Source organism: Watersipora subatra, chromosome 2, assembly GCF_963576615.1.
Source record: "Watersipora subatra chromosome 2, tzWatSuba1.1, whole genome shotgun sequence".
In the NCBI taxonomy this organism is placed as follows: domain Eukaryota; kingdom Metazoa; phylum Bryozoa; class Gymnolaemata; order Cheilostomatida; family Watersiporidae; genus Watersipora; species Watersipora subatra.
In genome coordinates this window covers 63,648,311-63,662,120 of record NC_088709.1, presented here as the reverse complement: position 1 = coordinate 63,662,120, position 13,810 = coordinate 63,648,311, and the positions used below count along the sequence as shown (strand labels likewise).

The 13,810-nt window shown below is 36.1% G+C and overlaps 1 protein-coding gene across 1 annotated transcript; it reads left to right on the top strand.

Annotated features, from left to right (window-relative positions):
- The first annotated feature begins 7,187 nt into the window (after nucleotides 1-7,187).
- LOC137388538 (proline-rich protein PRCC-like) lies at nucleotides 7,188-13,646 on the top strand. The gene is made up of 6 exons (XM_068075023.1): nucleotides 7,188-7,263; nucleotides 7,439-7,603; nucleotides 8,268-8,383; nucleotides 9,787-10,335; nucleotides 10,616-10,828; nucleotides 13,520-13,646. The coding sequence occupies exons 2-6, from the start codon at nucleotides 7,450-7,452 to the stop codon at nucleotides 13,604-13,606; spliced, it is 1,119 nt and encodes a 372-aa protein (XP_067931124.1). The 5' UTR covers nucleotides 7,188-7,263; nucleotides 7,439-7,449; the 3' UTR covers nucleotides 13,607-13,646.
- Nucleotides 13,647-13,810: the final 164 nt, after the last annotated feature.

The window sequence follows — 13,810 nt, the reverse complement described above, 5'->3', positions numbered from 1 at the left end:
TAGTGCAGTTATTATGTAAATGAATGTCTTAAGAAATGAACACTAATAAAAACGTATGTAGATCTGTTACACAATCTTCTGAATGGAATAATAGCTGTCATATAGAGGAGATATCGCAATATTTCAATGTTGACATAGACATATTTCACACATATCACAGCTACAGATATGCTCAATATTCTGATTAGAAGTTACAAAAGACAAAGTTTTATTTGTAAGTAAGTATTTAAGTATTTTACTGCATATGTGCACATCAAACATTACGTAGACGACAGTGCGAATGTGCAGTCCCCAGTATTTAGGCTAAGATCCTAAAAGGCTCGTGAGCATACAGCAATCTGCTGTAAATCAGAAATAAGCTTCCACAAAAAAAATAAAAGCTGTATGCAATTTTTATCCGAAATTTTGGATTAAAAAAGATCATTCGTATAGCTTAATCATACTATGAGTTTATTCAGCAGTGTTTGTCTTTTATGCCTAGCCTGGAACAGCCATTTCAATGACGTCGTTGGAAGGAAGCACCCTTCGATATGGCTTCTCATTTCATGTCTAAAAGATGAAGAAGTGTTGTATAAACAACGAGCCGCAGCTGCTGAAAAAGGTTTGTCTTTTTACGAAAAAATATAGGAACGATCATTATAATCTACCTTCTTTGGCAAACCATATATATATATATATATATATATACCCTAAACGCTTTTCAAATGCATTTTTATTTATATGCAATAATTTTCATTTCAGGGAAACTGATAGTTCGCAGGCGCAAAAAGTGGCAGAAGTTAGAAGAACGAATCCAAAAACTCAAGAGACAGCTGGAGCAGGGAAAGCGAACAATAACTAGCTATTGGCGAGCGATAAAATATGCTGTGAATGAAATAATTTAAAATTACCCGCAGTCACTTCATAAAAATCTATTGTATATTGTATTTATCGATTCAGTTGATTGTCAGAGAACACTTTTTGTATGTAAAATTATTTATTAAAAAATAGTTCATACCTGTTGGGGCTCTCAGATGAAATTGCTAGAACAAGATAAAATCCTAAATATATCGGCTATATAATATCCAAATAATCCGTTAGTTACTTGGCTGGTTTGTTTATGGTAGATGTTTAAAACACATTTTATTATTATAGTTACATAATATATTATTACATCGATTAGCTCATTTCTTTTATTTAAATTAGGCATGTGAAGAGTAGAACATGTAAAGTAGAAAGAGGAGATGTAGAAACTTTTTTAACAAGCACTTGTTGCAATTTATGGCACTAATGTCACATGAGGATATTTTACCAGTTTCCACTAAATAAATTACTAGACAATGTCATCATTTAGTTGCTAGATATAACTACATGTACTTGGTTCTGTTGCTGCTTTTTTGAAATACCTATTAAAGAAGGAACATAGGCCCTTTGAGTATATTGTGCAATCTCAAGTGAGGAACATAGACCCAAGCAAGTAAAATATGCTCATTATGATGTGAGGAATATAGGCCCTTTGTGTATATTGCGCAATCTCAAGTGAGGAACATAGACCCAAGCAAGTAAAATATGCTCATTATGATGTGAGGAATATAGGCCCTTTGAATATATTGCGCAATCTCAAGTGAGGAACATAGACCCAAGCAAGTAAAATATGCTCGTTATGATGTGAGGAATATAGGCCCTTTGTGTATATTGCGCAATCTCAAGTGAGGAACATAGGCCCAAGCAAGTAAAATATGCTCGTTATGATGTGAGGAATATAGGCCCTTTGTGTATATTGCGCAATCTCAAGTAAGGAACATAGACCCAAGCAAGTAAAATATGCTCATTATCATGTGAGGAATATAGGCCCTTTGAATATATTGCGCAATCTCAAGTGAGGAACATAGACCCAAGCAAGTAAAATATGCTCATTATGATGTGAGGAACATAGGCCCTTTGAGTATATTGCGCAATCTCAAGTGAGGAACATAGACCCAAGCAAGTAAAATATGCTCGTTATGATGTGAGGAATATAGGCCCTTTGTGTATATTGCGCAATCTCAAGTGAGGAACATAGACCCAAGCAAGTAAAATATGCTCATTATGATGTGAGGAATATAGGCCCTTTGTGTATATTGCGCAATCTCAAGTGAGGAACATAGGCCCAAGCAAGTAAAGTATGCTCATTATGATGTGAGGAATATAGGCCCTTTGTGTATATTGCGCAATCTCAAGTGAGGAACATAGACCCAAGCAAGTAAAATATGCTCATTATCATGTGAGGAATATAGGCCCTTTGAATATATTGCGCAATCTCAAGTGAGGAACATAGACCCAAGCAAGTAAAATATGCTCATTATGATGTGAGGAACATAGGCCCTTTGTGTATATTGCGCAATCTCAAGTGAGGAACATAGACCCAAGCAAGTAAAATATGCTCATTATGATGTGAGGAATATAGGCCCTTTGTGTATATTGCGCAATCTCAAGTGAGGAACAAAGGCCCAAGCAAGTAAAATATGCTCATTATGATGTGAGGAATATAGGCCCTTTGAATATATTGCGCAATCTCAAGTAGGAACATAGGCCCAAGCAAGTAAAATATGCTCGTTATGATGTGAGGAATATAGGCCCTTTGTGTATATTGCGCAATCTCAAGTGAGGAACATAGGCCCAAGCAAGTAAAATATGCTCATTATGATGTGAGGAACATAGGCCCTTTGTGTATATTGCGCAATCTCAAGTAAGGAACATAGACCCAAGCAAGTAAAATATGCTCATTATGATGTGAGGAATATAGGCCCTTTGAATATATTGCGCAATCTCAAGTAGGAACATAGGCCCAAGCAAGTAAAATATGCTCGTTATGATGTGAGGAATATAGGCCCTTTGTGTATAGTGCGCAATCTCAAGTGAGGAACATAGACCCAAGCAAGTAAAATATGCTCATTATGATGTGAGGAACATAGGCCCTTTGAGTATATTGCGCAATCTCAAGTGAAGAACATAGACCCAAGCAAGTAAAATATGCTCATTATGATGTGAGGAATATAGGCCCTTTGTGTATATTGCGCAATCTCAAGTGAGGAACATAGACCCAAGCAAGTAAAATATGCTCATTATCATGTGAGGAATATAGGCCCTTTGTGTATATTGCGCAATCTCAAGTGAGGAACATAGGCCCAAGCAAGTAAAATATGCTCATTATGATGTGAGGAACATAGGCCCTTTGAGTATATTGCGCAATCTCAAGTGAGGAACATAGACCCAAGCAAGTAAAATATGCTCATTATGATGTGAGGAATATAGGCCCTTTGTGTATATTGCGCAATCTCAAGTGAGGAACATAGACCCAAGCAAGTAAAATATGCTCATTATGATGTGAGGAATATAGGCCCTTTGAATATATTGCGCAATCTCAAGTGAGGAACATAGACCCAAGCAAGTAAAATATGCTCATTATGATGTGAGGAACATAGGCCCTTTGTGTATATTGCGCAATCTCAAGTGAGGAACATAGACCCAAGCAAGTAAAATATGCTCATTATGATGTGAGGAATATAGGCCCTTTGTGTATATTGCGCAATCTCAAGTGAGGAACATAGACCCAAGCAAGTAAAATATGCTCATTATGATGTGAGGAATATAGGCCATTTGAATATATTGCGCAATCTCAAGTAGGAACATAGGCCCAAGCAAGTAAAATATGCTCGTTATGATGTGAGGAATATAGGCCCTTTGTGTATATTGCGCAATCTCAAGTGAGGAACATAGGCTCAAGCAAGTAAAATATGCTCATTATGATGTGAGGAATATAGGCCCTTTGTGTATATTGCGCAATCTCAAGTGAGGAACATAGGCCCAAGCAAGTAAAATATGCTCGTTATGATGTGAGGAATATAGGCCCTTTGTGTATATTGCGCAATCTCAAGTGAGGAGCATAGGCCCAAGCAAGTAAAATATGCTCGTTATGATGTGAGGAATATAGGCCCTTTGTGTATATTGCGCAATCTCAAGTGAGGAGCATAGACCCAAGCAAGTAAAATATGCTCGTTATGATGTGAGGAATATAGGCCCTTTGTGTATATTGCGCAATCTCAAGTGAGGAACATAGGCCCAAGCAAGTAAAATATGCTCATTATGATGTGAGGAATATAGGCCCTTTGTGTATATTGCGCAATCTCAAGTGAGGAACATAGGCCCAAGCAAGTAAAATATGCTCCTTATGATGTGAGGAATATAGGCCCTTTGTGTATATTGCGCAATCTCAAGTGAGGAACATAGACCCAAGCAAGTAAAATATGCTCGTTATGATGTGAGGAATATAGGCCCTTTGTGTATGTTGCGCAATCTCAAGTGAGGAACATAGGCCCAAGCAAGTAAAATATGCTCGTTATGATGTGAGGAATATAGGCCCTTTGTGTATATTGCGCAATCTCAAGTGAGGAGCATAGGCCCAAGCAAGTAAAATATGCTCGTTATGATGTGAGGAATATAGGCCCTTTGTGTATATTGCGCAATCTCAAGTGAGGAACATAGACCCAAGCAAGTAAAATATGCTCATTATGATGTGAGGAATATAGGCCCTTTGTGTATATTGCGCAATCTCAAGTGAGGAACATAGACCCAAGCAAGTAAAGTATGCTCATTATGATGTGAGGAATATAGGCCCTTTGTGTATATTGGGCAATCTCAAGTGAGGAACATAGACCCAAGCAAGTAACGTATGCTCATTATGAAGTGAGGAACATAGGCCCTTTGAGTATATTGCGCAATCTCAAGTGAGGAACATAGACCCAAGCAAGTAAAATATGCTCATTATGATGTGAGGCCCTTTGACTATATTGCGCAATATGAAACGGAAATATAGGCCGTCATGGTTATTTTTATAAAATAATTGAGTGAGAAACATGGTCCTCATGATGATTTTTCTACTATTACTGTGTGAGAAACTTAGGCTTCAATCATTATATTTATATTATTATCGAGTGAGAAATATAGGTCCTCATGATTATATTTGTAGTTAGTTAATCTTCATTGAAATAATATTAATATCAAATATAATATTATTTGCGCTTCTATTTGCAGGCAAAAATAAATATCTTCAATTATATTTCATGAGAAGGAAACTCCTTATCTGTAGGTGAGATTGTCAGATGTAAATAACGAAACGGTTATGTAGAGAGGGTAATTACAAGTAGCAAAATAAAATCATACTGGCAGCAAACAGAAATTGCTTCACGGCAAGACTTATATGCAGAGTTTATATACAAGACAATACAGAATATATTGTAATTATTAATTTAATCACATTATATTAAATAAAATAATTACAAATATAGAATTATATTTGTAATATTTTTGAGTGAGAAACATATACCTTACTGAGTGCATTGCAAAATATTATGTGATGAACATCAGCCCTTGCGAGTATACTGCGCAATATTGAATGAGGAGCATAGGCCTCCATGATTTTATAGATGTTATTATTCAGTGAGGAAGATATGCTTTGATGATTTCATTAATAATCAGCGAGTAATATACGTTTTTTGATTATATTTACAAAATCAAATAATCAGAAAACAGGCTTTAGTTTTTTTAATTTAATTATAATACAATCGCTTGGACAACTTATACAGTACGCATTCCTACATAAACTTGTTTATTGTATTCTTGCGTGAGAAACATCGGCAGAGCTAATGTGCTGAGACGAATCATCAGTCACTTTTACGTCCGCAACGTCTAGACAGCAATAAATTTACTGATTGAGCATTAGCGATTTGCGGAACATAGGGCCTTGCGGAACATAGGGCCTGCGGAACATAGGGCTGTCCCCGTTTTAAGAACCCGTAAATCCCGAAATCGGGCAAAAGAAGGCCGTTGAGAACTTTATTTAAAAATAGTCAATAAAACATAAAATTATGGTAAGCCGCGCAAGTTGCGCGATGTTCTAGGTAAAAAACTATTCATATAAAACCCGGTGTTTGCACATACAGCTGAAGGAGCACCCCCCGTAACCAGTCTTGTTTCATGACTGTGAAGAACATTTTGTATTTGGTTAAAACTTTCGATAAGAGATTCATGGCAGTCGTCAGATAAAATCTTTAGCATGAGAGACATTCTTGCATGTTTGCGTCTTAGTTCTAAAAGTTCTAGATCTATAAAAATTCTTGCCTCTGTAACACTCTGCCTACCTTTCAAACCAGATATAAACCTAACCGCCTTTCTTTGAACTGCTTCCAATGATGCTACCTGTCGCATCAAATGAGGGTCCCATACTTCACTCGCATATTCCAATATTGGTCTACACAGAGTGAGATATGCAACCCTTCTAACCCTCATCGGCGCATTAAACAAAACATGCTTCATCATTCCCAATCGCTGACTTGCCTTAGATATGATTGAGTCTATATGTAAATCCCAATTAAAATCATTTGATATAAAAACTCCGAGGTATTTAAAACTGTCTACTACAGATAAAGGTCTGCCACTTAGGTAATACACCACATCTGGGTTTCCAGATGTGGCTAAGCAGTTCAATAAATGCTTTTGACAAAAAGGCAGTGTGAGTGATAACCTAGGATCCTTTTAAAAGTTTTACGCACAAGCATTCCAATTTTGCGAGTTAGCCCCACCAAAGCCATGAGAACTTGGCTGAGTCTTTTGAATAAAATCAACTTCACCTCATAGTTATTCTTTGGCTAGTCTTTTAAGGTGAAATTTATAAACAATAGACTTCGGCATCCAATCACAGGGCGTTGTCAATTTCAATGTCATTTGTCATCCTAACAACAAGCGACCCGATCTCTTGGGCTGTAGGGCAAAAAGTCTGACATCACTGTTACTACTGATAATCAATAATATGATGACATAATATATAATAATATGTGGATTAATCAGTAATCACTCGTAGACGTAATCTCTGGCACCCAGTAAACATGATCAAACATTTAATTTACGATATTGCATTTTAGTATTACTTGATACAAAAATCAACACTGCTTTTCATTATTTCAGTTATATTATCCTTTCTGTCACTTTTTATTTCACAACACCAAAGGAATGAAAAGTAATTAAATCGCTTGCCACCAGTAACAAGCTCAAAACATGACTGTTTTCGGTTTAACTTCAAACGGTCCAAACATCATTTATGCCGAAGTCTATTGTTTATAAATTTCACCAGTCTTTCTTTGCTTACGGCGAACCCTTTTGCCACAATTTTTTTTCTTCTAAAGTTCGCCAAGTTCTTTGGTCACACCAGTTTCACTTTCTCATTAAAATCACCTAGTCTATTACTTGGTGAGCTTGTCGGTGGATGTGCAGCTATACATCACATGTATTATTATTAACAAATTCATAGATTCTCAATTGTTTGGGAAAAAAAGTATTGCAAATCAAAGCACAATGCTTCAGTATTTTCTTCCAAGCATACATCCACTTTACTTGTTACAAGTTAGGCTATATTACGCTTTAGTGATCTCAGTTATGGCTCTGGTAGCTGACTATGGAATGAGCAGTGAAGAAAGCGATGATGAAGAAAATACTACTGCAGACACTACCACTCGTATCACCTCCACTGCAACGTCTGGAGATAATTCTGATGATGTGCTAGAGGATTTTGTGAAGAAGACCAACTATGGTAAGTTTAGTAAAGTTAACAACTGATTCAAATTTGATTGGCTTGTAGTAGGTCACCTAAACATACAAATTATTTATCAATTAGCTTTTATGCTTGTTTTGGCTGTTCATGAGAATTTCAGTTGCACTAAAACTGCGTCTTTTCAACGGTAAAGTTAATTTTCCATATTGTAAACTATATAACTTGGTTCAATTAGGGTTTTTGATTGCAAATGACGTTCTCACTGAGAATACTGCTTTACTTGTAGAGGCTATATGTAATGGCTTAGCACCAGCTAGCATGTGCAATGCACAATGCTGTATTTTTAATATCTGCCTATCAGCATTAGGTGCCTGGATTATCTTCAATGCAATGCTTGAATTCTAATACCAGATGTTTTCTAAGCTACCAGAAAAGCGCTAGCTGGTGCTTGACTGAATACTAGCTCACCAGAAACAAGCTATTAGTTGAAATTGTGGCACTTGTGTGGTAACAGTGAAACATGGTGTTGAAACAGTGATAAGTGTGGAAACTGTTGGCGTACTATTTGTTGTACTAACTGTATTTCTGTACTAACTGTTGGCGTACTATTTGTTGTACTAACTGTATTTGTGTACTAACTGTTGGCGTACTATTTGTTGTACTAACTGTATTTGCGTACTAACTGTTGGTGTATTATTTGAAGGGGATTCACTGCCAGAGAAACCGCCACCAAAACTGATGATGGCGAATTCGTTGTCTAAAATGAGACTACCTAATGCTGGAAAAGCAAAGATTCAAATATCTATTCCTACACTGCAGGCAGGTTACATTGAAACCATTGGATTTGTATGAGTTTGAATATAATGTAGCTATACTGTAGCTTCCTCACATGAGTTTGTTTATTAAAAATGGAAGATAAGGCATCATGGTAACATCTAAACATCTTTATTGAAATTTTTATTCAAGTATATAAAAACAAGTCTCTATAGCTTTTAGACCTCACGAAAAGCACCCACAATAAAGAGTAACTGTTTAAAGGGATAAGTAGCTAACATACAATATTTCTAAACACACATTTACCGATTAGTGATCTATATATTTTGATTTGATGACTTTTCTGTGTGAACGTAAGAACCTGTTATATCATTTGAGTGACTTGAACATCTTTTACTCGATAGTATGAGGAATTGTAATAAGAAGTTTACATCAACTATGGACTCTCGGTCAGCACCTTCGAGCTTCAAGTTCATTGTCTAAAATAGAGTCTATATCTATAAGTCTCAGTTTGTGTGTCTGTGTGTAATTCGGTATGTCCAGTTAAGGCTATTAAAGTCTTAGGATGAAGAAGCTGTATCATGGAAGATTTGATCTTGGAACTTCCCATTCCCCAGACAGTACGCTTAACCATTGAGCTACGTGAACATATGTATACGCAATTGCATATATGCATATGCTATACGCATATGCTCATCGAGCATAACGATAATAAGAGCCGTTATGAGTCACGTTACTAAAGCTGACTAAAAGTGACTAAAGCTTGCTCTCACTGCTCATATTAGTAGGAGCTTACTAATGGTACTTAGTAAGCTTATTAGTGATAATGCACTCAAATTAGCCATTGGCATTGTGCCAAGCTAATGACAAGTGGCAGGCAACTACAAGGAGTAGGCTTAGTTACTTTATCTACATAGACTAAATTAGCTCTCATTGTTTGTAAGCTGATTTTTAATACCTGTGCAACGCCGGGAATTCTGCTTGTAAATGGATAAATTATCACCGTAGAAATGTAATTAAACAGTGCTTGCTGGTAGAGACTGACGAGATTCAATTGATCAGCATTTTACATAATGACATGGCATTATTACAACTATCATTATTATTATTACATTTGACATGGCAAGAGGGAACACTCTATTACTCATAATCTAGAAAATATATCCTTTGTCAGGAGTTGAACTCGCACTCATGGGTAGAAAACTTATTCAGTAGGCTAGTAATATTTATTATCGTTTCTTGGTTTAAACTTAACCATCTAGCTAGGATGCCATCCCACTATACACTGCTTAGGAAACAGATATCTTATCTATTCGTCAGCAGAGGCATTGTAGTTTATCCTGCTGACATAATTGGAACCAAAATAATGGTATCATAAAGTAACGAAATGTATATTTTTGAAACTTTGACTGGCAATCCACTCTTATTATTAATTAAAATTTTATTAGGATTCTGATTCGGACGATGATGAGCCAAAACAGAAGAAGACCAAGTCAACAATTAGCGCTGCAGGATTTCTCGGAAGTTTGCCAGCTCCGCGAGCCTCTGGTGGTGGAGGAAAAGAAGTTGGGAGGGCATTCATTCCTTACACAATGACTAAAAAACCTGCAGAGTCAAAGAGTACAATAAAGCCTAAAGCTCATAATTCAGTAAAAGTTAAAAAATTGGCTGAAGCCTACAGCGATAGTGACGAGGAACCGCAGCATGCAGATTCAAATGTTGGTACATCCACAAACTTTTTTTCTTTGTCTTCAGAACCTGAAAATTCTAATGTTGTCATGACGGGTGCTGTCACTACATACCCTTCAGAAATGAGTAACTTTGCTGGCTATGCCGAAAAGAAAACAACTCAACCTCGAATAACTGCTGCTAGCTTATATAATATGAGTCATGTAGAAGATGACAGCGAGGTGACTGTTGACCAACCAGCATATGACACTAGCAGCTATTCTGAAAGCTCAACTAGTCAAGTTGATGACCTTTTACAGAATGAGCAGGTAGGCTGCGTACCTGATATATCTGAGGCTATTGCAGTTGTCCTACATTTGTAATAAAATATCAATTTCCATTTCTCTGCAAAAATAGAGTATTGCTTTTAGATCGTATGCTGTCCTCTCTTGGTACTTATTTACGCAAGAAGACAACTCCAAAGTTTTTTCATCAGTTTTGATCTAAATTTGTACATTTATGTTGATTAAATTCTCTACAAATCTATGCATTGTATTGCCCTGAGTATTGATAGGTCTCATTAATGCTGCTTTTTTTGTTTGTCTCCAGTTTTTGAGGCTACAAGGAAAGAAACAGAGAGGCAAAGAGACAATTGATATAATAGATGTGCATACAGATGATCAAAAAATATCAGAGATGGAACTGACAAAGAATATCACAGAAGAGGTAGTTGACCCAGCGGCATGGGCTCATCGAAAGAAGGGAGATGGACCATCAGGGCAGCAGAAGCGAAAACACCAAATTACATACCTTGCTTTTCAGGTTTGTATATCTTAACTAAACTTGCTCTCGCTATCCGTATGGTTTTATTCGCTATTGTAAAGCCGGTAAAACAGATGACAGAAAGGTGACTGAGAACCAAGAAGGCTTGGTGAGAAAGTTGTTCAGTAGAAATTTATGATGTAATAGTAACCAAAGTGCAAATTCTTAACGAATGGGATCTTCATTAACTGCAGTGAAGAAGTTTTTCCAATTTAAAAAAGTCATCACAACAACAAATGGGCCGGCGTGGAACACTTTTGTAAATAATTACTGAAAAAAATTAACCTTTTCTATGAATCAAAGAGAGTAGCATTAGTTATGTTTGGACAACTAGCGCTGCCTGGAGGCGATTCTTCATTCTGTTCATTGTGCTCTCTTACTTTTGAAACTGTCCTTCATCTTCAACATGATTTTAACCAACCAGCTGGCTGACTAGATTTATATACAATTTATAAATCTATATACAATGTCTACATAAATAAAACCTTATATTTTATCCTAAATTAATTTCTAATAAATTATACCGTAATAGGAGATAATTTTCTATATATTAGCCATTGTTCCAGATCTGATATATTTAACTAGAAGATATGTGAATTTTGCAAGTTAATTTAAATCCTGTCTTAACCGTGTGGCGCACAAAGGTGTGAATCTTTAAATTCTGAACTGTATTCAGCTATATCTAAACCTTGTTGAAGAAAAAAACTTTTTGTGGTACAGTTCATTTGTAAGATGCATGTATATATTGTTAGACATAAAACTTGGACCTTTGTACTAACATGACGATATGCGGTGACTAATGATAGTATTATCTGTTCGAACAGCTATTTCAACTAGTTATTACAAAACTATATAACAATATGGTAGCTGTATGGTATCGATACAACTAACATTGAATTTTCTAGAATTTTTTTTAAACATTTGAATATTACACACAACATGAAAATAAAATATATGGATTATATTATGTTTTGAAAGTAATGGAAATTTGGTATACGAATGATACTGTAGCTTTGCCACAAAAAGGTTTTGCTCATGTACATCTGCATACAAAACGATACATAAAACTACAGCAAAATTAGCTCGGCTTACACCAGCAACTGGGTGGTCTTTTCTTGAAAGGATCTGTGGCTGGCCACTGCCCCACGCTTAAATGATTACAATATTTCCGTTTGTTCCACTATGACATCACAAATAAGCTGTTCGATGAAAAGTGGTTTTCTGATGATATTTTACAAGCAATGGTGCTAAGCCAAGTTTTCGGTTATATATAATTATGCAATGTTCTACAGAGCTGGAAAGTCTATGTTGCGTCTGTCCAGCAACAGGCCTCAGTGAACTTTAGAAACAGAAACTGAAGTGCTAGTTTGGTGGCATCTTACTTTAGCCTTAGCTCTGTTTGTTTCAAAATCATCGCCAATAAATCTGCATTAGCGGGACAGGATGTCTCTTTTCATCACTTTTACAGTATTTTATGTATCGCCATATTCTACAAATTTCTCAAAGGTTTCACTTTCACATATAAATTAACCAGTCAAGAAGTTTGCTAATTACACTTTATTGTTAATTTCCTTGTGGTTCCATTTCACCCTAAAAATTCTAGTTTGTAGATTTCATTTTACACCTAATGTTAACTCTCACAAGGCCTGACTACACAGTTGTTAGGAATATAGCCCAAGATACTGTGTCACCTTATGACACCCTTGCGAGATTAATATTCTAAAAGGATCACAGTAAAAAACTTGCATGTATCATTTTAGCTGATTTAGTCTTGCAGCTTGTGTTGTATGTCTAAGGTGAGTACCTACTGCGCCATATATTTATATACAGTGAAACACGGATAACTCAAACTTCAAGGGACCGAGCAAAAGTGTTCGAGTTATTAGAGCGTTTAAGTTATCAGGACAGTCATAAGTGCACGTATTTATCAGTAGATATATGTACATATACAAACTATATATCAATCAAAAGCATAGATTGCTTGTTGCAAGTTAAAGGGTCTCTCGTGTGAAGTTTTAAATATTTTTAATCAGAAAGTATAGATATTTTACTATCACTTGAGATTTGTTTGTTGCTTTAGGTGATGTGACTGCCAGGACGTTCTCAGATTAAAATTGGCAAAACTTGATCGCGGTTAAAACGCTCAGAAAAAATACATACGTATTTTTCTACCGAGCGTTTTAACTGAGATCAATTTTGCAGTAAGTCAGTTATTACAAAACTGCTTTACTATTAAAAACCCATTATCAATTTTGCCGATATTACTTTAAAGTTATCCAAATTTTACCTCGCTTTTCTTGCTTTCGGAGGGCTTATCGCTAAGCGGATGTTTGGTAAAATTTGATTTTTGCAAACCTTTAGAAAAGTCGTTAATGAAAATATTTGCCGATGTTGGTAATAACGAGGCCTAAGAACTACTAAAAGTCGATGTTTATCTCTATGGCTTGGAATAAAGTGATATTCTCAAGCGATAGTAACAACCGTCTCGGTAGCCGTTTGGCAAAAAACTGTTCGAGTTAACGGAGTTACGGTCGAGTTATCTAAAGCCATTTATCATTGCGTGGGAACGGACCAAGCAAATCCATTCGAGTTAACCATGTGTTCGATATATCCGAGGGCGATTTATCCGAGTTTCACTGTATATGTTAATGAGCTGCTTTGGTCTGCTAATCGATGTATCTGATTTCATAGGCTAAGGAGAGAGAGCTAGAACTGAAGAATACATGGGCGGCAAACAGATCCACTAAACAGCAGACACAGGCTAAATATGGATTTTAGACTGACAAATTTACACTTTTGCTCATCTTTTATACGAGGCAGTATTTATGTTGATGAGCAATCTCACCAGGTGAATGTATTTAACGGCAGAGAGAATACACGAGTGGAAAGAACTGGATCATTGGGATAGTACATCCCAACTAATGTACTGAGTATATCGCGTCTGGTTAAATGAATCAATACCTTATAAATTAGTAAAGTGGA